This window comes from Canis lupus, chromosome 35 (assembly GCF_003254725.2).
Source record: "Canis lupus dingo isolate Sandy chromosome 35, ASM325472v2, whole genome shotgun sequence".
In the NCBI taxonomy this organism is placed as follows: Eukaryota; Metazoa; Chordata; class Mammalia; order Carnivora; family Canidae; genus Canis; species Canis lupus.
In genome coordinates, this window is record NC_064277.1 from 14,908,984 (window position 1) to 14,936,020 (window position 27,037).

A 27,037-nucleotide genomic window follows, 5' to 3' on the forward strand; every position below is an offset into this window, starting at 1 on the left:
CTCATCCTGGCCACAGTAGCTACCCTCTGCCTCACCATGAGAACATTACCCTGTCTTATTTTCTTCAAATCCTAATCATCAGAAATTATGCTTTAGGGATACTTGGATGGCTCAGCAGTTGGGTGCCTGCCTTTGGCTCAGGTCATGATCCCGGGATTTGGGATTGAGTCCCACAATGGGCTCCCTGCAGGGAGCCTGCTTCTCCTTCTGCCTGGGTCTCTGCCTCTCTCACCCTGTCTCTCTCAGGGATAAATAAATAAATCTTTAATAAAAAAATTATGCTTTATTATAAGGGTGCCTGGGTGGCACATTCGGTTAGTTGTCCGACTCTTGGGTTTCAGCTCAGATCCTGATCTCAGGTGGTGAGATCAGGCCCCATGTAGGGCTCCGTGTTCAGTGCAAAGTCTGATTGAGATCCTCTCTCCCTCTCCCTCTGCTCCTCCTGCTCGTTCTAAAATAAATAAATCTTAAAAAAAAATTATACTTTGTTCCACATTTGTCACCTATTACTCCCCAAGCACTATAACTAAAGATGTAAATTGACTGCCAAGTCCATTTTTTTAGCTGCTAGTTAGACAAACATGTGTAGTTGGTTTTAAGTTCTTTATTTTGGCTCCCCTACAAAATACTAACTCTTGTCAATTATGCTCAAATAAAAAACAAAAGAAAACAAAAACAAAATATTAACTCTTCAACTCTTCTTACCTGACGAACTGTTTATTTCCTACTGCAAGGAATCCATGAGTTAGATGTGTATGGCTAATTATCTGACAACTTAGCACTGGTATCAGTACCTGTCTTCTGCCTATAACCACATTCTGTCCACAATATAATGTTTTACTATTTACCACGGCAAAGTCTGTCCCTGTCTATAAAAGGTATCAGTAATAGTTATATCACTTTATATGCAGAAGTTATTAGATAGAAAAGCTATTTATGGGTGTTTTCTCTCTATAACTATATAGTTCCTTGTATGTCACTTTCATTAGCTCCCATTAGATGTCCTTCATTACAGAAATACCTGGGTTGAATTCATTCAAATATCTTTCAAGGGCAGATAAGAGCTCTGGGGATCTTCCCTAGGAATGTTCTGAAGTGGTGTGTTTCTCTCTCCCCACGGCGAGAATCACTGCCACAGTAAACCACCATTACTGCTGGGAACAGGCCTGTTCTTTTATAGAGGACAGGAAGCTAGTTTCTGTGTTGGAAACGCACATCAGATGTACGACAAAATATCATATATCCATTCTCAACTACAGATGCATTGGTATCAACACCTAGGCTGATTCTGTTCTACCTTAAAAGAAAAAAAAAAAAAAGACAAGTTTGAGGAGACTGGGGATCTTGTCTCTGATGCTGGGCTTCACACAGGTCATTTCCTGCTCCTCAGTTTCCTCCTTAACTCCAATCATCGCTGCCCTGCCCACTCCACAGGCTCTTATATAAGCTAAGTTAGAAAATGCCTCGGAGCCTATTGTAGAGACTGTTAGCACAAGAGGTACATAAGAATTTACCCTTCATCCCTTACTCTCCTCATACCATCCAGCTGTCTACTCCAGATTTTCTGGAAATCTGCAGAGCATGCATTTTGTTTTTCATTTTTATTTTTTAAATAAAATAAAGGAGGTTGGAGTTTACATAGCACACTTATTTTTTATAATTTTTTTTTTTTGAGAGAGAGAAAGTGCATGCATGCATGTACACTCGGAGAGGGGCAGGGAAAGAGGGACAGAAAATTCCAAGGAGAGTCTGACATGGGGCCTGATCGCACAACCTTGAGACCATGACCTGAGCTGAAATCAGGAGTTGGGTGCTACGGGTGCCTCGGTGGCTCAGTTGCTTAAGTATCTGCCTTCAGTTCAGGTCATGATCCCAGGGTTCTGGGACTGAGAGCCCTGTGTCCAGCTCCCTGCTCAAAGAGTCTGCTTCTCCCTCTCCCCACTTGTGTTCTCTTTCTCTCTCTCTCTCGTAAACAAATAAATATATATTAAAAAGAAAAATCAGACACTTAACCAACTGAGCCAGCCAGGCGCTCCAGCATGTAGACATTTTCAATACCTTTCCCCCATATAGTTAATCTTTTGTTACCACGCATTATCTTCTTTAGGAGCAAGAAAAGCCATCTGTTTAGATTGTAGGGCATCTGGTTAAACACGAAGGTTTATATAGTTTAACGAAGGTTTTTTAAGAAACTCTTCCCCGTGAATCAGATAATAAGTTTAATCTGGGGGATGGACCAATATTTGAAAATTTCTCAGCGTTATATAATACAGAAAATACCAAGTTACAGAATTTTAATGTGTATTACACACAAATTGGTTTGTGAGCAAGCTAGCTATGAGATGCTGAGTCAAATTTCTTTACTACAGGAATTCCCAGAACTTTGCACTGACATGTACTACAAAGCTCTGTGAGGCAAACACAGGAGAGTGTTTCTAGAACTTATTTGATCATGGAATGTTTTGTCAGTGGCAATCTTCTCAGTCTAGAGTGTTTTTTAATTTGGTTTTTGTATTTATCAAAATAATGCATGTGCATTCCTTAAGTCAAATGGTGCCCACAGGGTTTATTTATGATGAAGATCAGAGATCTCTGCACCTTTCTGTCCTGCTTCTCACAAGAAGCCACACTCCATTCTTTCAGCTTTTCTTCTGGTAGTTACCTCCATTATTTTCAAGTAATATGCCAACACTGATAATTACTCGTTTTCTTCTATTTTAAACTACCACATATTGATCTGCTGTAGAAGCACAGGATTAGTTTCCTTAAATCCCTCCCTCGTACCTGGCAATACAGCATGCTTCTCCACCATCTATATCACAATTCTGGCCTAATGCCACATTAGCTATTACAGAGTTATATTAATGCTGTTTATGACTGAGTCATATGGTGTTTTATTTTCTTGTAAAACTATGTTTTCCCTTAGTGTTAACAGTTACCTTGTTTACCCCATTTTTAAAACATCATACCTATCACTAATTCATCATCAGACCTGCCATTGGAGGTTATAAAACTCTCAGTGTGATCAAGTGTATGACAACCTCTTAGTTTCATTTTTTTTTCCTTGGAAACATTGCTCTAGGAATCCTCCAGAAGGACTTCCTTCTTCACTCTGATTCCTCACCAGACCTGTTACAAACTTCTCTTTGCCATCCCCCTGGGCATTCCCGTTGTCTCTCTTCTAAACTGGATGGATCCTCACTGCAATTCACGTCTCTTCTGTGTCTGTTCTTACTTCTCCTTGGTTTACTACCTTATCGGTGGATTATATCCTCCTGCAGTTTCCTGATACACGTGCACATGAACAGAATCTGAACCCCTGGACGCCTGGAAATTACCATTTCCACCCACTTGATGAAAATGCTGCTACATAAACGTAAAGCGAGAATCATTTTCTAGTTCTAGGTGCTGCTAAAAAGCTCAAACTCCTTTTGATTCCTGATCCTTAATATTAAGATTTTTCTGAAGACTTTTATGATCTCTATATCTAGTGTGGTGAAATTTTTAAAACTATGCATTGACAATGGATCTTTCCCCACTCACTTTGTCAGATACTTGGTGGGCCCTTTCAAACCTGTTCATATTATTCAGTTCTGAACACTTATTTGGTATTAGTTCTTTAATAAATTTGCTCTTTTTTTTCCCTCTTTCTGAAGCTTCTCATAATCCGATGTGGGACTTAGGAATGAATTCTCTAATTTTCTCAACATTCTTAGCTTTCCTTATCTCTGTGTTCCTTATATAGAGGCCAAACATGATCTCCCAATGCTTCAGTTGAAGTTTACTACTTCTGCTATCATATATTTTATTTCTAAGAGCTCATTCTTGTCTCATTCTTTTCTATAGCATCCAGTTCATGTCTCATAAATGCAAAATGGTCTCTTACGAGGTGGCCTTGTATATATGGGGTTATTCATTACAGTGTCTGTTTGTGCTTCTTCTCCCCTCAGTCTCTCCTTCCTCTGTGTGTTTTTAAAAAATTATTAATTTGTATATTTTCTGTTTATTTTGGTCACTTACACTTTGGAAGCTTTCTTCAATTGGATATTATTCCTCAGCTGTCCATTCATATTTAAGAGTCAAGCACCACAAAGCTGATTAGAAGTCACGTATATAGTGTGGAGCTCAGCATGGGGGTGCTAAGATGCAGACCTGCTGTTTCATCAGACCATGCCCCCAAATATCCATATGGCAGGTCTTTTATCTTGGGCTGGTCAATTTCTCAGATGAGCCTTCCAGTATTCTGCACAGGGGATGTACATCTGGCTGCTAGAGTTCTGGGAGCCAGTGAGGAAAGAGGCCACAACAGCCCTACTGTCTGATATGCCGACTTTCACTTAACATCCCCCATTTTCAATATTCAGTTAACCATTAAACAACATAGGTTTGAATGGCATGGATCCACTTACATGCACATTTTTTTCAATAAATATAGTACTGTAAATTATTTTCTCATGATTTTCTTAGTAACATTTTTTCTGTAGTCTACTTTATTGTAAAGATATAGCATATAATACATATAACATACAAAAATATAGTTAATCAACTGTTTATGTTATCAGTAAGGCTTCTGGGTCAACAGCAGGCCTTGGGAGAAATTCTGGAAGAGTCAGAAGTTATATACAGGTTTCCAACTATGTGGGGTTTGGTGCTCCTGACCACCATGCTGTTTAAGGGTCAAGTACGGGGATGCCTGGGCCGCTGAGCAGTTGAGCATCTGCCTTTGGCTCAGGGAGAGATCCCAGAGTTTTAGGATCTAGTCTCACATCGGGCTCCCTGCAGGGAGCCTGCTTCTCCCTCTGCCTCTCTCTGTGTCTCATGAATAAATAAAACCTTTAAAAGAAAAAAACAAAAGGGTCAAGGGTGGCAGCACCTCTACCTGGCCTCAACTGTGTTTAGACTCTAAGTATGATCCCCTCTCCAACCTTCTCTGCCCAGCTGTCAGCTACCACCCATCATCTATCTTCCGCCTCCAAAATGTTGGTAACATCTCTTATCTCTTTCCTCTTATGGTCTTTCTGTTCTTTTGAATTATAACTTTAAAAACAAGTATTTTATTATCATTTTCATAGAGTTACAGTGAAAGTAAGTGGCTGTGTTCAACCCATTGTGTTATATGGAATTTTCCTATCAATCAAAACAATTTTGGCGCCATTACATGAGCCTTCATCATGTTACCAATTTTGATACCTTAAGACTGAATAGACGTAACCAAGAAAGAATTTAAAATGTAAATAAAACATTACTGAATAATGTTATACGCGTTTCTTAAATTATTTATTTATTTATTCATGAGAGACACAGAGAGAGAGAGAGAGAGAGAGAGAGAGAGAGAGAGAGAGGCAGAGACACAGGCAGAGGGAGGATCTGGCCCCGTGCAGGGAGCCTGACGTGGGACTCGATCCCAGGACTCCAGGATCATGCCCTGGACTGAAGGCGGCACTCAACCGCTGAGCCACTGGGTCCGACCTATACATGGTTTTTTAAAGATAATTTTGTTCAATTTACATTTGACTGAATAAAAGTGTACCACTTTCTCAATGTTGTCAATCCAAATTATTTATACTATAACGAAGTATTAACCAACCATATATATGTATACATGTGTATGTGTGTGTAAGTATAGCCTGGCTACATATATATTGCTTCAAAAAGATCTCTTTAAAAAAAGGACTTCATCTTTTTTTGTGCCGAATAAAACAGGTTATGAGCTTCAGAGAGATTACAGCTTATAAATAGTATTAGGCAATGTTTCATATTCAATATTTTCACTATTTTGTTGAGGAAGTTAAGTAAAACTGAGAATTATGAGTGATTCTGTGAGCTAAATATACCTGGCTTTTATCTGACCCTTAAAAACAAAACATAACCGTTTCTTATTTTCCATAACTCTGTAAGGAAGTATATTATATATACTTTACAGATAGGAAAGCCAAAGACTGGTCATTTGCAAAAGGTCATACAGGCAGCAAATGGCAAAAAGGGAAAGCTAAGGTTTTCAAGGACTTACCACAATAGCCAAAATAAACTGTATTTGTTAATAATTTTGAATGAAAGCCATAATAATCATTTCAGGATTTTTAAAAAAGGCTTTAAATCACAAGGCTAATATCTCACTAGATAAGTAGATGCAAAATACTTCGGCATTTATCGATAAAGATTTATTTTATAAAGATGCTCTAAGTATTAACAAACACATATCTACATATACATAATTCTTTTTTGTAGATGATTTAGAAATTCAATCAAAGTACAAGGTAAATGTCTCACCTTTAAAATTTCTCACCAAAAACACTTAAGTTTAAAACTGTTATGACATTTTACATTAACTTGAGAGTGTCCTTGAGAAATAGAAAGTAAATTTTATAATTTTAAAAAATTTGGCCTGTTAAAGAATGAAATATTTACCATTGTTTTACCTATAGATTTCAAGCTACTGATTATACACACTGGAGTCCTCAAACCTCATGCTATTTTTTCTTATGTATTTCAGAGTAACAAGCACTTACCAACAAGTAAGTTTATCACATCTCAGTTTATTTTTAAAAAGTAATTTTTGTTGAGAAATCTTTCAAATGCTAGTCAAGAAGGTTCTAGACTAAGGAAAGCTTTACAACAGGATAACACACAAAGGAAAATGAATGGCTTGCACCCAAGTTAGTAACCAACAGAGCCAGGACATGGGTCTTCTGAACCCAAGGATACAGTCTTTCCTATGACAAAATTCTACCTCTCAGAAGACAAATACTCTGTCAATTCAATTACGTGGAACATGTTAAGACCTGTCAGTATATTTTGGCTTTAACTTAAATTGTAGGCAATGCTGCTCTCCAAACACTAAAATTAATTTTCATTTTATGACATATAAATTATAATGCATTAATTAAAATATATTTAGGTCACTGGGTGAAAATGAAGAAGGATATAAAACCTCATAGTTCCAAATCTTTATTTTTTCTCTCTGATCATCTTAGATTTTGAAAACCCGAAATTTAATTTTACATACTACAGTATCGGATACCATGTTTCAAATAATCAATATTAAGGTATATGGATAGAAAAACCACAACATTCATATAAATTCTTGTATTTAGCTAAAAAACATAACTGGTCAAATATAGCATACCTATCAATTCAGTTATATAAGTAATCATACAAGTCAGCCAGTGCTGGCCACTTGACAAAGCATTCACTGTGTGCTGAGCATTATTCTAAGCATTTACCAATGAATCCTTAAAATAACCCTATAAGGTCCTATTATTATCCCCATTTCACAGATGAGGAAACCGTGTAACTTCTAGGGTTCACATGACCTGTACTTTTGCTGCCTAATTTCCTTCAAAAATTTCCTTTCAAAATTCTAAGCCCTCCTACTATGCTCCCTGTAATTTGCTGTATTATAAACAAACTTATTTACATGATTAACACCTCCACAACAGTATTTCCCTACCTTTTCAAAATATTTTTTAATTTAAATTCAGTTTGCCAACATACAGTATAACACCTAGCTATTTTTTTCATTTAAAATTGCAGACCTGCTGAACCATCTCTAACTCTGCTTCTTGTTCCAGGCAAAGTTCTTCATCGCCCATACTCCTTGATTCAGTCTGAAAGTCCCTGGGTCCCAGTGCTCATCCACTCATTCAAAAGTCCTTTCTTTGACAAGGACTCCATTCTTTTTTTTTTTTTTTTTTTTAATTCAATTTGCCAACATATAGTATAATACCCGGTGCTCATCACATCACATGCCCTTCTTAATGCCAGTTAACCCACTCTATCCCCCACCCACCTCCCCCCTTCTACAACCCTTTGTTTCCCAGGGTCAGGAGTTAGAAAGAAGACAAACCATGAGAAACTCCTGACCCTGGGAAACAAAGAACTCCATTCTTAATGCTGCCACACACCCTCCTGTAATCTCTGTAGGCAAATGTAATTTACATAAAGCACCTCCAGAAAAATTCATATATTTACAAACTTCTGCGAACAATTTTATCCACAGCTCCCTTGGGGCTCCTTTTGAAGCTCTTCCATGTAGAGCCTGCACACAACCCACCCCCACCCCTAACTAGCCTTCTCTTAAAATGTCTCTCCCTGAACTGCCCATGTCAGACTTGCCTGGAATGCTTGTCTATGGCAAAACCATCGGAATTAACTTGGGATTTGGGGCTGTCCAATGATGGAGCTCAGGAGTCTGCATTTTAAACACTACCCATGTGATTCTTATGGCTCATTAACATTTAAGACCCAGCCCTTGGAACACATAGATCTGACTGAAAATTTCCGAATACTCAGTTTCATCTCCACCCCATCCCTTGGCATTATTCTAGAAAACTATGACATCAATGTGATAATGTACAATACTTACCTTTTTTTACCTTCTGTAGCCAGGGATCAGCACTTCCTGTCCATGTCAACAACCCACTCCTATACTGCCACACCCGAGATCCAGAGCGACTCAATTTAGCAATAATCTTAAAATCAATAGGGTACTCAGCCCAACCAATCTTTCTTCCTCTCCCTCCAAATCTGCTCTTAGGCATTACGCTCGACTCCAATCCCATGACTTCCATTTTCTTACACCTATCACAACCCCCCTTCACAGCTCCACTCCCTGCTCTCCATGGAGCAGATAATAGACTGTCTCAGGCACTCTCATCAGCTACCATGGGCCCCCCCCACCCCCATGGACCTTCCAAGCCTGCTGAGGTGGCATTGCATGAGTTGGGATGTTGCAGTCAGTTTCACAAGCCGGCACCCTTGGGCTTCTCTTCTGCGTCCAGTTCATATCCACCCCATGACAATAGTCATTATTATGACTGATACTTGGAGAGCACTTATTGCACTTGATAACTCTTATCTCATTTAATCCTCACAAGAGCTCTATGAAATGGGTAGTATATTATTATCCTCACTATCATATCAGCGAGACACATTGAGGCTAAGAGAGATCAAGTAACTTGCTTAAAGCCTCATAGCCAGTATGTGACAAAATTGAGATTCGAACCCCATGAGTCTCTTTCCCCAGCCTGGGCTCAGGTTCCTTTTCTTCCTGCTCTAGTGATAAAGGAGGCAAAAAAGCAGCTCAGGATATGCCACCTGGAGAAAATTAGGTCAGGGCTCCTGCTTTCTGGGAAAGCTTGGCCTGTTGCTTTGTTCCCTTCCACCTTTTATCCTAGACTCAGCTTTACAGAACTCATCTCCATGAAACGGCAACAGACAGTGGCACCAAAATATATATGTATATAATGGTCATGTTCTGGAAAGCTTATGAATGAGCTTTATATGTTGCAACCTTTTGTCTTTTATCGGCCCAAACTTATAAAGAATGACATGGAAAATGAATACTGTTGACCAGTTTTTCAAACTTACCTCTTATTTTTCTTGTAAGTTTCCAATTGTTGGGACTGCATATGTTTGTATCTTTCTAATTCACACTGTCCACATAAGTCCTCCAAATTCAGCAGGTGGTTTTCCACTTCCTCAAAGCTAGCCTCTAAATTAGCTGAACGTACATAAGGTCCAAAAAATACAAACAAACAAACAGGAAATCAGAATTCTAGACCATGGAGAAAAGAAAGCGTCTGAAAGTTAAAAGTTTAAACTGTTGAAACTATTTTGCATTTAATACTCTTTATTAAGCTTTCGTGAGGCAAAATAAAATACACTGACCAACTTTAAAATGTACTTCAAATGATCTTGAGTTTATTTTTATATTTCAAACATTTATAAGATGTAATTTTCCAAAATACTTTCAATACTCTATTAACCAGGATGATGAAGAAACAGAGTATCATGATTAATGGGATATCCTAATGATCCCATATACCACGTGAATAATCAATTTTCAAATGAGAATACAGCAAATTAGAATTAATACAAACTATACCAAATATAATTTAAAATTTGAGATTCCAAGGTACTTGAGCAGAGCCTAAGCTTTGCCTTGGCAAATGATTCCATCAGTCTTCAGAAGTCACTGCAGAGCTCTACCGATACTCAGAAAGCACAGGTCACTGGAGGTGGTGGGGAAGAGACTCAGCACTACCCACCATGCCACTGCGGTCTGCACTTGCCTCTAGACCACAGAGCTTGGCAGCTTTACTGCAACATGGAGATCATGCAGTCAAATCTTCCATTTGAAAGATTCAAGACCAAAGCCTGCAGAAATTAATTCAGTGCTTTGTCCAGGGTCACCTAGGTACTGAAGGGCAGTTGGGAATCAGTAAAACAGTTCTTCTGACACTACGGTAATTCTGAATTGGTAGGGTGCTAAGTGAACCAAGACTTCATAGTTGTAGAAGTGAGGATTGGTTGTTTCCTCCAACAACTGAGAAGTTTTAGAGATCAAAGATTTTAAAGGACTCAAACAGCATTGTGGCCATTTACCAAATCCCACCTGTACCAGACACTGGGATACAAAGATGAAAAAGACAGTCCTTGAGTTCAAAGAGCCTAAGGTAGAGGAGAAATGTATTTCAATAACAACACAGCCCGGCAAAGTGAGGAATGCAGTGCTCAGGAAACTCACGAGTGGTAGCTAACAAAGACGACGGAAATGAAGGAAAGGTCCAGTAAGAGACTGACCCCGAAATCTAGAAGTCTCAGCTGCCCAGTGGGGAAAGGAAGGGGCAGCAGAGCAGGAGCATGCTAGCTTTGCAGCTTTCCAGTCCTGGTTTCACATAAATAGCTAAATACAATTACAGCATGTCTAATTCCTTCATGTGCCCACTAGATTTCCACATGACTCCAAATTAGCTTATGTAGCATCTGGATGAGAAGTAAATTCCTCAAATTTCAACTTGTAGTTTTAGGTTTATTAAAATCCGAATTTTGGCCTGTTGGTAATCTTCGATCCAAAGATCTGACTAAAAATCTAAGCTATCTATAAAAGCTCCCTCTTCTATTTGGTAGGGCTTAGGACTAGACATGGATTTGGGGGGGGGGGGAAGTAAAATTTTACTGAGAAGTAAAAATGTGATGACAGTTTGGCGCTCCTCTTCAAAGACATTCCAGGTACTCACATATACTGATAGGCCACTGTAAACCAGCAAGAGGGCTGTAAAGGGTTGATGACAATGCAGTTTATAAGAGTTGACCCTATCTTCAAGGCCACAAAAGATTGTTAATATATATGATTACAGAAAGCCTAACATGAAGCAAAATCCAAATTTCAGTCCATGAAGAATGAAATCCAAGATTTTTAATAATGACATGAATGGTACACCAAGAGTTTATGTTGGGGAAACAGGCAATGTGATGTTACTATATTCATTGCTGTTTACGTTATTTGTTTTGTTATTATATTAAATGGAAAAACGAGTAGGAGCCTCGGTCTTGGAGCTACTATTACTACTGGCCCTAAAGAAGCAATATTCAGCTCATTCTGTTATAACTAGCTTGACAGGGTCTTAAAAGGCGATCATAGTTAATAGGATTATTTAAAAGGCTATTTCACTTTGATTAGTGATAAGAACTAGAATAATTAAATTTAATATGGAATCCATTTAAGTCTAAGCTACTTGGATCCTGCAGTATCATGCGTGTTACATTGTTATCCTTAGCATACCAGGGACTGGTTAGGAGGAGGGCTTTGAAGAACAAGCTTGGAAACCCAGCTCTGCCCCTTACAATGAGGTGAGACATCTCACCAGTGAAAAAAAAGGCTAACTTCACATCTCGTGAAGCTGTCAAAAGGGTCACTAGGGCAAAGTATATATATTTACATGTAAGTATAAATACTAAATACGCCTAACTTAACACTTGACAGTAATTTATAATTGACTATTAAAAACGCAGAGGAAAAAACTGTATAAAAATTAGTTAAGTTCCATAAAAGTCATTTACTTATTTAAAGATTTTATTTATTTGAGAGAGAGAGTACACCCATGCACGCACACAAGTGAGGATGGGGACAGGCAGATGGAGAAGTAGAGGGAGAGAATCGAAAGTAGACTCCCCACTGAGCACAGAGTCTAGTGTAGAGTTCAATCTCACAACTCTGAGATCGTGATCTGGGCCAAAACCAAGACTTGGACTCTCAACCGACTGAGCCACCCTGGTGGCCTATATAAAAGTCATTTAAAACTAATAATTTTGCAGACCAGAAATGATCATGTTGTAAATACCTATGGATCTAACAGACCAAAATATCAATAAAATTTTCATTTTTTCTAGCAGACTTATATACCTATACATTATACTCAAAACTATGTTCTTAGACTTAAGATCCCTTTTAGGAGGGCAGCCGGGGTGGCTCAGCAGTTTAGCGCCACCTTCAGCCCAGGGCCTGATCCTGGAGACCCAGGATCAAGTCCTGCATTGGGCTCCCAGCATGGAGCCTGCTTCTCCCTCTGCCTGTGTCCCTGTGCCTCTCTCTCTAATGAATAAATAAAATCTTAAAAATAAAAAAAAAAAAGATCCCTTAGAGGTAAGGGGGATTAAATTTCAAATGATTTTGCTATAAAGAAAATAAGTAATGGAATCAACAATTGTTCTATATTTGAATACATATAAAAATATATCTATATTTACCTTTACCTTTTTAACTTTTATTTGGAGGGCAATCTCTATGTAGAGACTAGCTCTGTTGGTTGACTAGAAAGCTAATGAGGCCAGGAACTTGAATGAAATGACTTGATACCTAGGCAGGCCAATTAATGTCTTATGGGGAGAAATTCTCTTCTAGATACATAGTAAACTTGCCACCCTAGTTCACTCTTGTGTTAATAAAATGGCAACCAAGGTGAAACATGTGACTGGTTTAGTACCAACCTGGAACTATTATTAAGAAACAAACTGTACATCCTTCTAAATTGACTGACAGCACCATGTTGTGTTTCTGAGTGGCAAATCCAGATCTAAAATGCTTGGAAGACACAGTGTCCATTTTATTGCTACCACTAAATTTGTATTTATGTTCTCTTCCTTTAGAAAGTTGAAGGCTGGGACACCTGGGTGGCTCAGTGGTTGAGTGTCTGCCTTTGACTCGGCGCATGATCCTGGAGTTCTGGGATTGAGTTCCACATCAGGCTCCCTGCATGGAACCTGCTTCTCCCTCTGCCTATGTCTCTGCCTCTCTCTGTGTCTCTCATGAACAAATAAAATCTTTAAGAAAAAAGAAAGTTGAAGGCTCCTGAGTACTTTAAGAAACCAGTTTAGGTAGTGCCTGGGCGGCCCAGTCGGTTAAACGTCTATCTGCCTTCAACTCACGTGATGATCTCAGGGTCCTGAGATTGAGTCCTGCATCGGGCTCCCAGCGGGGAGTCTGCTTGATTCTCTTGCCCTCCACCCCTTCACCCGACTTGCGCTCTCTTTCAACTAAATCAAATATTTAAAAAAAAAATCCAGTTTAACACCTTAATTTACTATTCACAAATCTCACCCCTTCACCCCAGGGCCACAACCTACTTTTTTAATCTCACTGGAATGCCTCTGCTTGCCTGCCTTCCCTCCTCATCTCTGCATCCACACGCCTTTGAACCTCACACAGACCTTATACTCTGACTGATATACAACTATCTTGTGTACTCTCCTTTCTCTTAGCAATCAGTAAGGGTCTTAAGATAACTATATGTTTGCATCTTTGTATCCCCTAATACCTAATCTACTGAATTCAACTAAGAATGGTTCCATCCCACTAAAACATCAAATAATAACCAAAAAAGTGAATGCAGGATTCATGTTCATCTAACTTAAATACTAGGAGGTTATGTTAAAATTTGTGAAAGGATAAATTAAACAAGGGCAGAGAACTTAGAAAACATTAGGCGACATGATAGTATGTCAGACCAGGCCTCCTTTTCAGTGGGGCCCCCTTTACAGCACTAGAAGCAACGTAAATTTTCCATTTTAACTCTTAACTGGCTTGAAATCAGTAATCAAATATAGAAGACCTATACTGACAAAAATATTCTTCCCTTTTTTATTTAAAAACTTAAAAAAACCTCTTTAAATAATTACAAGTATATATATATGTGCATATATATATATATATGACGTATACTCTGAATATTTTATATTGCATTTAAATGGCAGAAATTGAATGCCCCTGTCACAACCTGCTCATTTCCCATTACAAAATGAATCGCAAAACGAGTAAGTTGGTAACCAAACTTAGAACACTCATATGTAAAATCCCAGCAGGCCTCTGTGGACACAAACGTACCTTCACAAGAAGCTCAAACTTGACTATTTTGCTTGCTGTAACAACAGCACATGTCTTATTTAGTGATCAGTGAGAAGGATAGGTGGAATTTTATTGTGAAAAGCCATGTGGGAATGCCTGACAGCTGTGCAGGAAGAGATCCACAAATCTTTGTGAGAAGACCATCCCAGAGGAAGACTGATCCTGTTTGGAATTTTTCTTTGTGCCATTTGGTTCAAATACATATTGTCTGTGGTGTAACCACTCACATTTGAAGAATGGAGTAACACACTAAAATTATTTCATAATGAGTGCTTTTCTAACACAACAATTAGCCTCAAGGAAGAAAGAAATCTTTCGTTGCAGATCTAGAGGTCACAGAGGCCAGGTACTACAAGACTTGAAAGATTCTTCAAATGGTTACATTATCCTTCTGTGTAATAAGATAATATAGCAATGATGGTGTGGTAATAAGGAACTCTAAGAAGTACATTAACTTGCAAATGCCAGTATAGAACACACGAGATCTGTGTGGCACATGAAAAGGTGTCTAAAGAGAGTTAATGTGCTTCCTGAAAGGTTTAATCTCAGAAAGCAACCTAAACAATAAAACAATCTAGTTCATGAAACACTTGTAGCTGTGGCAGTCAGCTAGGGGCTCTCTCAAATTCCTTAAAGAAAGCAAAACAACGATGTATCAGGTTAGGTCAGATCAAAAGAAAGATACAAACTCAGTAGATGGCTGTCACTCTCTTAAACAGCACTTTGTTATCTAAGAATTCAGATTCTTCTGTTCTGGGTGAAGAGAACAGTCTTTTCAAAGTAGGTCACTTAAAATAAACTAAGCAAGAGCAAAAACTGAGGAGCCCTTGACGGTTTAAACTCCAGTAAAGGAATAGGGTTAGGCTACCCTCTAGTGGAAGTTCAAGAGAATTCAATGAACATTTTACCAGTTTTATGATAAAATGCATGGTTATTTCAGAAGGACGTGTACAGAATCCAGTTGACAACATTCCATTTTTTTCTCCTTATACACAATCTATGAAAGTTCAGAATACTACATTGTTCATCTACTGTTGTAGCTTTGCATTCTACCGATTTTTACAGGACAAGCTAAATTGTGTAACATCCATCCAAACCCTTCTGTCAAAGAACAGTGTAACATCCATCCAAACCCTTCTGTCAAAGAACAGTGGTTTAATAAATCTGCAAAGGTTAGAGAGACTTCCACTAAAATACCAGCATCCTGATGGCAGGTATCAGGTCTTGTTCAGTGCCAGAGTCTATAGTGCCTGTAGGGCTATGGCACATGGCAGATATCTTATTGAGCTGAGTGCTATCCCTAAATTTGTCATCTCAACCCTCCAACTACCCTCTGAGGCAGGAACTCTCATCCTCTTTCTATAAAGAAACAAGCTTGGAGCAGTCAAGAAGCCTGTATGGGGTCTCACAGGAAGTTGTGGAACTGGGATCCAAACCCAGATGTGAGACTTCTCCAGTTCCCAGCGTATCTCCATCATTTCTTTTTTAAACTATCAGTAATTATCTATTACACAGGCGTATATAAGATGAATGGATTGCTCCATTTGAAAAAAAAAAATGTAGGGATTATCCAGTCTTGCTTCACAATTCCTGAGGGATCGTGTAATTAGGAGTCATATTTATTAAGCCACAGGATAAGGCAGCTAAAAGCATCATCAAAGGTTCAAATCGCTCACATCGTGTAAGTCCTTTACTCTTTAATAAGGGCAGACACTCCAGAGGGCAGAGCAAGACTAAAAGTAACTCATAGCCCAAACGATGGAAGAACTGATTGGATATGGTATTAGATTTGACAGGGAAAGCAGGCAAAGTTCAAGGAAGTTAAGGGAATCCTGTGACTATATATACAAGTCAGGTACTACCTTCCTAGTTTTTAAGATTTTTCTAATTATTTCTTGACTATTTAAATCTTGTGTGTTACATCAAAGTATTCAGGCATAAGAGATATTTTGAGGCTACTAAATAATAAAAGAATCCAGTAGTATATGAGCAAACATTTAAAAACACTGGTTCCAACATTTGGAATGATACATAAACTCCTTAAAATGAATTCATAAAATACTTTAATGATATAGATATATGTTTATATAACCTATAACCTACCCCACCAAAATTGGCTTTAAAATATTTTCTTATTGTAAAGAATATCAGTATCCATTCCAAGGTGTTTAAGTTGCTTATCTACAAGTCTCAATTTTAAAACACCTCTCTATGGGGCTTACTCTAAGCCAACAAATACTAGGCCTTTGGATTTCCAGTTCTGACTAGCTATCTGTTCTACAGTTATTCATTACTAAATATAAATATCAGACAAATAACAGCAATATAGTTAAAATCAAAGGCAGCATATATTTCAAATGCTAATGGCCATTCAGACTGGCAATATATATAAAAGCAAACCACCTAGACTTTAGAGGTATCTTCTAAGCAAACAGAATTAACTCTTCAAAAAGAGCTCAATACAAGCATACCTTGTTTTACTGTGCTTTCCAGATATGGTTTTTTACAGATTCAAAGTTTGTGGCCAGTCTGCACGGAGCAAGTTTATTGGTGACATTTTTCCTAACAGAATTTGGCTCAGTGCAGGTCTCTGTGTCACATTTTGGTAATTCCTTTTTTTAAAAAAGATATTTATCTATCTATCCATCTATATTTATTTAACTGGGGGGAGAGGGAGCAAGACCAGGGGCAGGGAGAGGCAGAGGAAGAGGGAGAAGCAGACTCCCCACAGAGTAGGGAGCCCGATGCAAGGCTCGATCCCAGGGCCCTGAGATCATGACCTGAGCCAAAGGCAGAAGCTTAACCAACTGAGCCACCAGGAGCCCCAACATTTTGGCAATTCTTGCAATATTTCAAACTTTATTATCACTATAGCAATATTATTACTATACTACCTTACTATTACTATAATACTATTATTATTATTACTACAGTGATCAGTAATCTTTGATGTTACTATTGTCACCATTCTGGGATGTCATGAACCACACCAGTAAAAGTGAACTTAACTGATGAATACTGTATGTGTTCTGACTGCAATACCAACTGGCCGTTCCCCCATCTCTCTCCCTCTCCTGAAGCCTCCCTAGCTCCAGAAACACAATATTGAAATGAGGCCAGTTAATAATATACAATGGCCTCCAACTGTTTAAGTGAAAGCAAGAGTCACACATCTCTCACTTTAAATCAAAAGCCAGAAATGATTAAGCTCGGTGAGAAGACATGTTGAAAGCTGAGACAGGTTGAAAGCTAGGCCTCTTGCACCAAGTAGTTAGCCAAGTTGTGAATGCAAAGAGAAAGTTCTTGAAGGAAATGAAAAGTGCTACTCTAATGAACCCATGAATGACAATAAAACAGAACAGGCTTATTGCCGACATGGAGCAAGTTTGAGTGTTCTGGACAGAAAATCAAACCGGCCACAGCATTCTTCAAGCCAAAGCCTAAACCAGAGCCAGACCATGACTCTCTTCAGTTCTGTGAAGGCTGAGAGGTGAGGAAGCCACAGAAGAAAAAGTCTGAAGCTGGCAAAGGTTGGTTCATGAGGTTGAAGGAAAGTAACCATCTCTGCAGCACAAAGTGCAAGGTGAAGGAGCAAATTCTCCAGAAGATCTAGCTAAAAGATTAACAAAGGTGGATGCAGTAAACAACAGATTTTCAATGCATATGAATCAGCCTTCTTTTGGAAGAATATGCCATCCAGGACTTTGAGAGCTGGAGAGAAGTCAATGCCTGCCTTCAAAGGACAGGCTGATGCTCTTGTTAGGGGCTAATGCAGCTGCTGACTTGAAGTTGAAGCCAATGCTCATTTACCATTCTGAAAATCCTAGAGCCCTTAAGAATGATGCTAGATCTACCTTGCCTGTGCTCTATAAATGCAAAAAAAAAAAAAAAAAAAAAAGCGTGGATGACAACACGACTGTTACAACATGGTTGACTGAATATTGTAAGCCCAGTGTTGAGACCTATTGCTCATTGACAATGCACCTGGTCACCCAAGAACACCGAGATGAATGCTGTTTGCATGCCTGCTAACACAACATCCATTTTGTAGCCCATGGATCAAGCAGTCATTTTAACTTTCAAGTCTTATTATTTATGAAATTCATTTCGTAAGGCTATAGCTACCACAGACACTGATTCCTCTGGTGCATCTGGGAAAAGCAGATTACAAATCTTGCAGAAAGAACTCACCATTCTAGATTCCATTAAGAACATTTCTGATTCACGGGAACAGGTCAAAATAGTAATGTGAACAGGAGTTTGGGAGAAGTTGATTCCCACCCTCATGGATGACTTTGAGGGATTGAAGATGTTAGTGGAGGAAGTCACTGCAGATGTGGTGCAAACAGCTGGAAAATCAGAGTTAGAAGTAGAGCCTGAAGATGGGACAGAATGGCTGCCATCTCATGATCAAACCTCAGGAGGAGATGCTTGTTATGGATGAGCAAAGAAAGTGGTTTCCTGAGATGGGAGCTTCTCCTGGTGATGACCCATGAAGACTGTTGGAATGACAATGAAGGATTTAGAATATTATATAAACTTAGTTGACCAAACAGCAGCAGGGTTTGAGAGGATTGACTCCAATTCTGAAAGAAGTACTACTATGGATAAAATGTTATCAAACAGCATCACAAGCTACAGAGTAATCATCCATAAAAGTCAGTCAGTTGATTAGGCAAACCTCATTCTTATTTTAAGGGCTTGCCACAGCCACCCCACCTTCAGCAATCACCACTCTGACCCGTCAGCAGCCAGCAACACGGAGGCAAGACCCTCCACCAGCAGAAAGACTGCAACTCCCTGGAAGCTCAGATGACAGCACTGTTTAGCAATGAAGTCTTTTTTTTTTTTTTTTTAAAGATTGATTCATTTATTTTAGAGAGATAATGAGTGTGAGAGTACTAGAAGGAAGGGCAGAGGGAATGGGAGAGAAAATCTCATGTAGACTCCATACCGAGAGTGGAGCCTGACTCGGGACTCAATCCCACGACCCTGAGATCCTGACCTGAGCTGAAACCAAGAGTCAAATACCCAACTGACTGTGCCACTCGGGTGCCCCAACAATGAAGTAATTTTTAATTAAGATATACATTATTTTTTAGACATATGCTACTACACACTTAATAGATTACAGTATAATGTAAACATAGTTTTTATATGCACTGGGAAACCAAAAAATTCATTTGACTCACTTTACTGCAATACCTGTTTTATTACAGTGGTCTAGAACCAAATCCACAGTATCTGAGGTATGCCTGTATGTTCCTTTTTTTTTTTTTTTTTTTTGTATATTCTATTTTAAGAAAGACTTATATAAACTGCATTTCCCAAGCAGAATTAACCATGAGAATAATTAGAATTGTAGCAAAATGCATTTGATCGGTAAAGTGATATCAAAGAACACCCATCAACAAAGTTTACTCCCAGCTAGGGAAAAAAGGGAGGTTTTCCTATCTGCAAAGAAACACATAACCGGGCAGCCTGGGTGGCTCAGCCGTTTAGCACCACCTTCAGCCCAGGGCCTGATCCTGGAGACCCAGGATCGAGTCCCACGTCAGGCTCCCTGCATAGAGCCTGCTTCTCCCTCTGCCTGTGTCTCCTCTCTCTCTCTGTCTCTCTCATAAATAAATAAAATCAGAAAGAAAAGAAAAGAAAAGAAAGAAAGAAAAGAAAGAAAAGAAAAGAAAAGAAAAGAAAAGAAAAGAAAAGAAAAGAAAAAGACAACCAATTTAAAGCAAATGACTCACAGATGCAGGAAGGTAAGCCAAAAGAAAGTGGCTAAAAGAAAATCCCAAAGGTCTTAGAGGCTCTCTTGTTAGTGATCAAAGGCTTGAAAAGATCATTAGTATGCCCACAAAAGGGAAGTGAGGCAGAGGGCAACCACAGCTATTTCACATTTCTCTTAACATCCAGAATCTCCCAGAATCTCTTTTTCATGCCCCACCCTTCAGAATAACAAAATACCAACACCAGAAGATGCTTTTAATAGCCAGGGCTTTAAGAATATGGTTCATTAGGGGCTCCTGGAGGGCTCAGTCAGTTAAGTGTCTGACTCTTGATTTAGGCTCAGGTCATGATCTCAGTGTCCTAAGATGGAGGCCTGTGTCAGGCTCCACACTCAGTGTGGAGTCTGCTTGAGAGGCCCTCTCCCTCTCCCTCTGCCCCTCCCACTCATGCTCTAAAATAAATTTTAAAAATATTTTTTTTAAAAAAAGAATACATGAGGAGAGCCTGGGTGGCACAGTTGGTTAAATGTCTGACACTGGGTTTTGGCTTGGGTGGTGATCTCAGGGTCATGAGTTCGAGCCCTACACTGGGCTCCCAGCTCAGCACAGAGTATCAATCTGCCTCTACCCCTCCTGCTCAGGCATGCTCCCTCTTTCAAATAAATAATAAAATAATTTTTTTTTTTTTTAAAAAAAGAGCATATAGCTGTCATCCTGTCTCATCCCCCACTGAGACTGGGATCCTGGATCCACATCTTATTAACTGTGTGACCCTGAGCAAGTCATAGTCTCTCCAAGCCTTACTTTCCTTAGCTGTAAAATGGGATAATAATAGCTACTTTTAAAGGATTAAAGGATTAAAGATAATTTTTGAGGATTAAAGATAATGTTTGTAAAGCACCTGACAGTCTCTGACATATAAGACGTGCTTTAAATGTTAGCTACTGTTATCACCAACAGCATTCCAAATACCTCTCAGGTCCCTTTCATCCACACACAAAAAAACTGTTTTATGATTTACTAATTACTGGCTTTATAAATCATTTTTGTTTTGCTTAAAAAGGGTAGTATTAAAAAATAAGAATAGATGATAGGGGATCCATAGCTTCTTACCTATATGACTGGATCAGGTTACCAGCCCAGCAAGTTTATCTCCCATGTATTTCTTACCACTTACACTTAAGTAAGATCTTAAGTTTAGTCAGAAAAGAGTGAGATCCCTGGGTGGCGCAGTGGTTTGGTGCCTGCCTTTGGCCCAGGGCGCGATCTTGGAGACCCGGGATCGAATCCCACATCGGGCTCCCAGTGCATGGAGCCTGCTTCTCCCTCTGCCTGTGTCTCTACCTCTCTCTCTCTCTGTGACTATCATAATTAAAAAAAAAAAAAAAAAAAAAATTTAGAAAAGAGTGAGCCACAATATTGTCCTCTTGTGGTGCTATCAAACATAAAAGGTAATCTTTTGACTATAAACCCAAGAAATAAAGAATATCAGCATAATTCAATCCAATTAAACAACAAAAATAGGGCAGCGCAGGTGGCTCAGCAGTTTAGCGCTGCCTTCAGTCCAGGGCATGATCTTGGAGACCCAGGATCAAGTCCCTTGTCGGGCTCCCTGCATGGAGCCTGCTTCTCCTTCTGCCTGTGTCTCTGCCTCTCTGTCTGTCTCTGTCTCTCATGAGTAAATAAATGAAATCTTAAAATATATATACACACACACACACACACACACACACACACACACGTGTGTATATATATATGAACTTCCACAGGTATAAATTTAGCCAAACAGGCACTCATTTACCTGGATTTGTTTCATCTCTCAAGAGTTCAAGGAGGGGAAAAAACCCCAATTTCAAGATATGAAGCTCTAAGCAAACCTAATTTTTAAAGCAATTAACTTCCAGAGTACATTCTACAACCAGAACAAAGTCACTATAACCCCTTTTTATTTATTTGTACTATTTTTTTTTCTTAAAGTAGGCTCACAACCCTGAGATCAAGACCTCGGCTGAAAACAAGAGTCGGATGCTTAACAGACTTAGCCACCCAGGTGCCCCTATATATTTATACTTTTAAAATGAGATCTAATGTCATACGCATAACCCTGAGTCACTCTAAGAATCAACAAATTATGTTTCCTGAGCTGAAACAGTTAGTGGTATATTTTAGAAATAATTTCTACACTTTAAAACTATTTCCTGTCCAATCCTCTATTAATCAGAACATGAAATTAACCATAAGTCACTCTTTCCCAAAAAATCATATTAACCAAGAATTTAGTGTATTCTTAAAGGGCTTTCAATTTCTATCCAGTCCTGTCCAAAATTATTCTCATTCCTAAAAGTAATGTACAGATAGAAATAAAACTTACTCAGATTTGCTGTCATGGATTCTAAATCTGCTAATAAGCCTGGAAGCTGCTGGAGCTGCTCCTGTAACTCGACTAGGCTTGTCCTCTTCTTCTCCCAGTGTGCTGAAAGCATAACCACCTCGCTGTCCACCAGCTGCAACACAGAGGAGCAAGGGTAAAGTAAAAGACTTCAGGCATGAGGAAAGGACAGTCAGCATAATGTGACTTACTCACTGTTATCTTTTAAACTCCTCTACTGAGTATCCACAACAGGACCCCCTAAAGAAAACTGGAACTGTCTTCTTTCTTAGAAAATCACCAACTTAACAGTCAGTGCAGAAAACCTCAAATTACTGCTTGTCTCTGCATCTTAACCCCAGGAAGGAGAAAGTTCAGAGATGACCTTAGAAATCACTCCTAAGTATACCCTGTTTCTAAGTAAACCATGTGTTTGAAAACCCAAATCTAGAAAAAAATGCATCAAAAACCCAACATGAACAACCAAAAAGAAAACAAAAACAACCCAAACCACAATTACCAGGTAATTACTTGCTTTACAAAAGGAATTTTTTTTAACAGAAAAGTTACTGACTGCATTTAGAATATAAATGATTCAATTTATAAACAGGAACACACTGCATAAAGGAAGGTAAATAGTACTTGTATGGGAAGGACTTGAAGCAAGTGATGGATTCCAGAAAACAGGAGAAAAGCATTTATGTTCACAAAGAAGGAATTCAGATGTAAAGGGCTCCTCATAGCAGGGCTATGGCATACTGGACTGGCCTTAAAGAATTCTAACTTCTTTCACTGCAGACTGTGAAGAAAAAGACAGACACCAGATTCTCCCAGACAATTCTGTTTGGGTCTTAACACGGTGGGAGGGAAAAGCCTTAGAATAAGATTTAGAAGGAGCATGGAGAGGTCAGCTTTTGAAAACACCACCAAAGATAAGCAAGAATTGTGAAAGATAACCACTGTGGTACAGTAAATACAAAGACTGCAAAGTTCATTATATAACAGAAGAAACTGCATTTGAATGTTAGCTGTAAATGAGAGTTTGCAGTTAAGAAAAAGGCAATTTACACATCTCAAGATTAAGATTTTTCAGGAGTTAGAACATGAATATGACAAATTCTTTAAGACTTTTTTTTAAAAGATTTCATTTATGAGAGAGAGAGAAGAGTGTGAGAGAGAATGCACATGTACATGCAAGAATGGGGGGCAGGCAGAGGGACAAGCAGACTCCCTGCTGCGTGCAGAGAGCCCACACGGGGCTTGATCCCAGGACCCTGAGATCCTGATCTGAGCTGAAATCAAGAGTCAGATGTGTCACCAACTGAGGTACGCAGGGGCCCCTGAATACCACAAATTTGCACTGCATCTCACTAAAGTGACAACTTTAGAGAAATAAAAATATAAAAAATCAGATGCAAAATGATTTGTATGTGGTACTAGACTGCTTTGGTTTCTACATTTTTACAATCTAGAAATTCCCAACACAGAAACAAAAGAACTAAGCTCTGATAGAGAGGTTAAAAGCCACCTGGATTCCCTACCTTGTCCCCACTGCTTCCCAGCCCACCCTGGAGAGAAGACCGTATCATCTCTCCTGGACAAGTCTCCACTGAGCTGGAGAGGTGACACCAAGCTTTACTCAAGCTGCACTGCTCATTAATTTTGTATGCTTAAAAATGCCTATGGCCAACCAAGTTTTATAAAGATCCCTAGGAGTAGTTTAAGAATGCTTAGCAATGCTAATTTATCTAGCTGTGATGAATAATAAGGAAACTAAGGCTTGAAACAAAATTCATCTGTACAAACTTCTACTGACCACCCCACCCTGTCTGCCAGGCATTGTTCATGCTATGGAGATGGAATGGTGACTGAAACAAAACACATCTTGCCCACTTGGTGCTTATATCCTGGCAGCAGGTCTCCCAAATTCTCTTAGCTTCTGTTTTTAAACTCTAGAAAAGATAATTCCTATATCACAGGGCTGACTTGAGGATAATATATTTTTCCTGGTATATGTTTTTTTATAGTCTGTTAAATCTTAACTACCCTAATTAATTAGGTTAATTTGAAAAATCGAGTTTTTGATTTAACCATTTTTTACTGAAAACTAAAGTGCAACATAAATATTAAAACTACAATCTAGTTCATGACTTCCACAAAATTGAAAATTATATTCTCAATACAGGATAGAAGCAGCATATGTAGAAAAAATATAAGAATATACTAAAATGCCATTTTAAAAGAATGAGAGATTGAATGGATTCTCAGAAATTGTTATCAATGATTAGGCAATACTACTAAAAACATTTTGAGCATTTTCTATGTGCCAAGCCTTGTGCTAAGCAATTTATGTATATTATCTCATTTAGGCCACAGAGCAACCTTATAAACTAAGCACTTTTATCACTTCTATTCTACAGATGAAGACTCTATGGTGTAATGAAGTTATGTCGCTTTCCCAAGGGTCACAGCAGACTTGAGATGGATCCCATGAATTTGACACTCGAGCCCAGGCCCTCGATCATGTTCTAGGGACTGTGTGCTACAGGGGTGTATGAAAGGAAGAAATAAAAAGCTAGCAGAAGAAAACGCTCTAAAAAACTGTATTTAAACGTTACTTAATAAGAAACAATCTATCACAAGAAGGCCAATTTTTCTGCCTCTAAATAAATAATTCTGAATAAAGCCAGGTCAAACACCATTATTTCATTTTTAAGCAGTAAGACAAACCCACAGTGCTTCAGACCAAAATTCCTTCTGGTGGACACTGAAGTAGGGGCATAAAGACACAAGGAGGATACCAATGACTTATAAGACAGCTAATAATGGGACCCTACTGTATATGAAACTCAACACTTCAGTGCTTTGAGGGTACATAACTTCATGCGATGTCCAAACAATTTCATTTGGTAAGCACGGTAAGTGGTGTTATGGCATTTTACAGATGAGATGACTAACAACAGACAAAATAAAGTACATGCCCAAGGTCAAATTACTAGTGCAGAAACTAGGATTTCCAACACACAGTTCAGTGAACTTTCTACCACAGCCAGAGGAGAGCAATGGTGGAACAGAAAGACAGTGAAGCATGTCTCATTTAACTAGTTTACACTTCAAAGTATTAACCCATGAATCTTAAGAGTTCAATTCGAAGGCAAGCAAATATTTCACAATAATAGTAATTAAAGCAAATAATGTACTGGAAGCCTAACTTTTTTTTTTTTTTTTTTTTTTTTTTTTTTTCTAAATTCAGTCTAGTGAATTTGTTCATTTTTTATTAGTCTTAGAGTTGAAATTTTGCCTGGATGAGAGAGAACATTCACAGGGATGTTTCTACCCTACAGAATTTATTCAAATAAAAGTTTTCAAAGAATTTTCACAAAGTTGGTAAAACATTGCAAAAACGAAAAATATATATTTTGGTTTACTTAGTGGTTGTAATCACAGGCACAAATGAATTCATAAATTAAAAAGCAATTTTCTGGTCCACCATAAAGGCTCACAGTAGGAGTTTCAAGCCAAACGTTCGGCATCACCTGGCCGGAAGTCAGTTTGAGGTAGAAATTTCTTTTTTTTTTTTTTTTTTTTTTTTTTTTTTAATTTTTTTTTTATTGGTGTTCAATTTACTAACATACAGAATAACACCCAGTGCCCGTCACCCATTCACTCCCACCCCCCGCCCTCCTCCCCTTCTACCACCCCTAGTTCGTTTCCCAGAGTTAGCAGTCTTTACGTAAAGACTGCTAACTCTGGAAGCCTAACTTTTAAAAACTGTTCTCAGTTGGGCAGCCCGGGTGGCTCAGCGGTTTAGTGCCGGGTTTGGCCCAGGGCATGATCCTGGAAACCGGGGATCGAATCCCAGTCAGGCTCCCGGGATGGAGCCTGTTTCTCCCTCTGCCTGTGTCTCTGCCTCTCTCTCTCTGTGTCTCTCATGAATAAATAAAATCTTAAAAACAAAACAAAAAACCTGCCTTCAGAGTCTAACCCCTAAAGTCATTATTAACTTTGTTTATATGTTGCTAGGGAGGAGAAAAAAAAATCAAAGAACTTATTAAAAAAAATTGTAGAAAAAGCTTAAAAGTTACTATTGATCACAATTGTTCATTTTCTAAAATACCATCTGAATTTTAAGACTAGGTAGTAAGACTTAGCTTTAAAGTAGATGAGTATAAAATAATTTGTCAAAAAGAACGAAAGGTTCTTAAGTATATTTGCCCTGGCAGGTTGTTTGGTTAAAGGCCACCAAAGACACACGAGCACAGTCTGACAAAATTAATTCACCACAGGTTTAACACTATGTATATTAAAGACATACATTTTAAATATTTATGTACATCTCAACAATACATCAGAACACTTTAAAATAAATTTTCATTTTTTTAAAGATTTGTGAGACTCTGGAAGAAATGGATGCATTCCTAGAAATATATAAACTACCAAAACTAAAATAGAAATAGAAAAAAACAGATCCATAACCAGCAAGGAAATTGAAACAGTAATCAAAAATCTCCCAACAAACAAGAGTCCAGGCAGATGGCTTCCCAAAGGAGCTCTACCAAACATTTAAAAAAGAATTAATACCTATTCTTCTGAAGTTGTTTTAAAAAATGGAAGGAAAACTTCCAAACTCTTTCTATGAGGCCAGCATTATCTTGATCCCCAAACCAGGCAAAGACCTCCCCACCAAAAAGGAGAATTACAGACCAAAATCCTTGGTGAATATGGATGCAAAAATTCTAAAGATACTAGCCAATAGAA

The 27,037-nt window shown here is 38.5% G+C and overlaps 1 protein-coding gene across 3 annotated transcripts in view; it reads right to left on the reverse strand.

Annotated features, from left to right (window-relative positions):
- The window catches only part of DTNBP1 (dystrobrevin binding protein 1), a 125,757-nt gene that overhangs the window by 72,193 nt on the left and 26,527 nt on the right, over positions 1-27,037 (reverse strand). For all 3 annotated transcript variants that reach the window (XM_025444039.3, XM_049106037.1, XM_025444043.3), the window contains 2 exons: positions 22,283-22,415; positions 9,370-9,502 (listed from right to left, as the gene is read on the reverse strand). In XM_025444039.3, the coding sequence (XP_025299824.1) occupies positions 9,370-9,502; positions 22,283-22,415 (266 nt within the window). The remainder of the gene's footprint in view (positions 1-9,369; positions 9,503-22,282; positions 22,416-27,037) is intronic.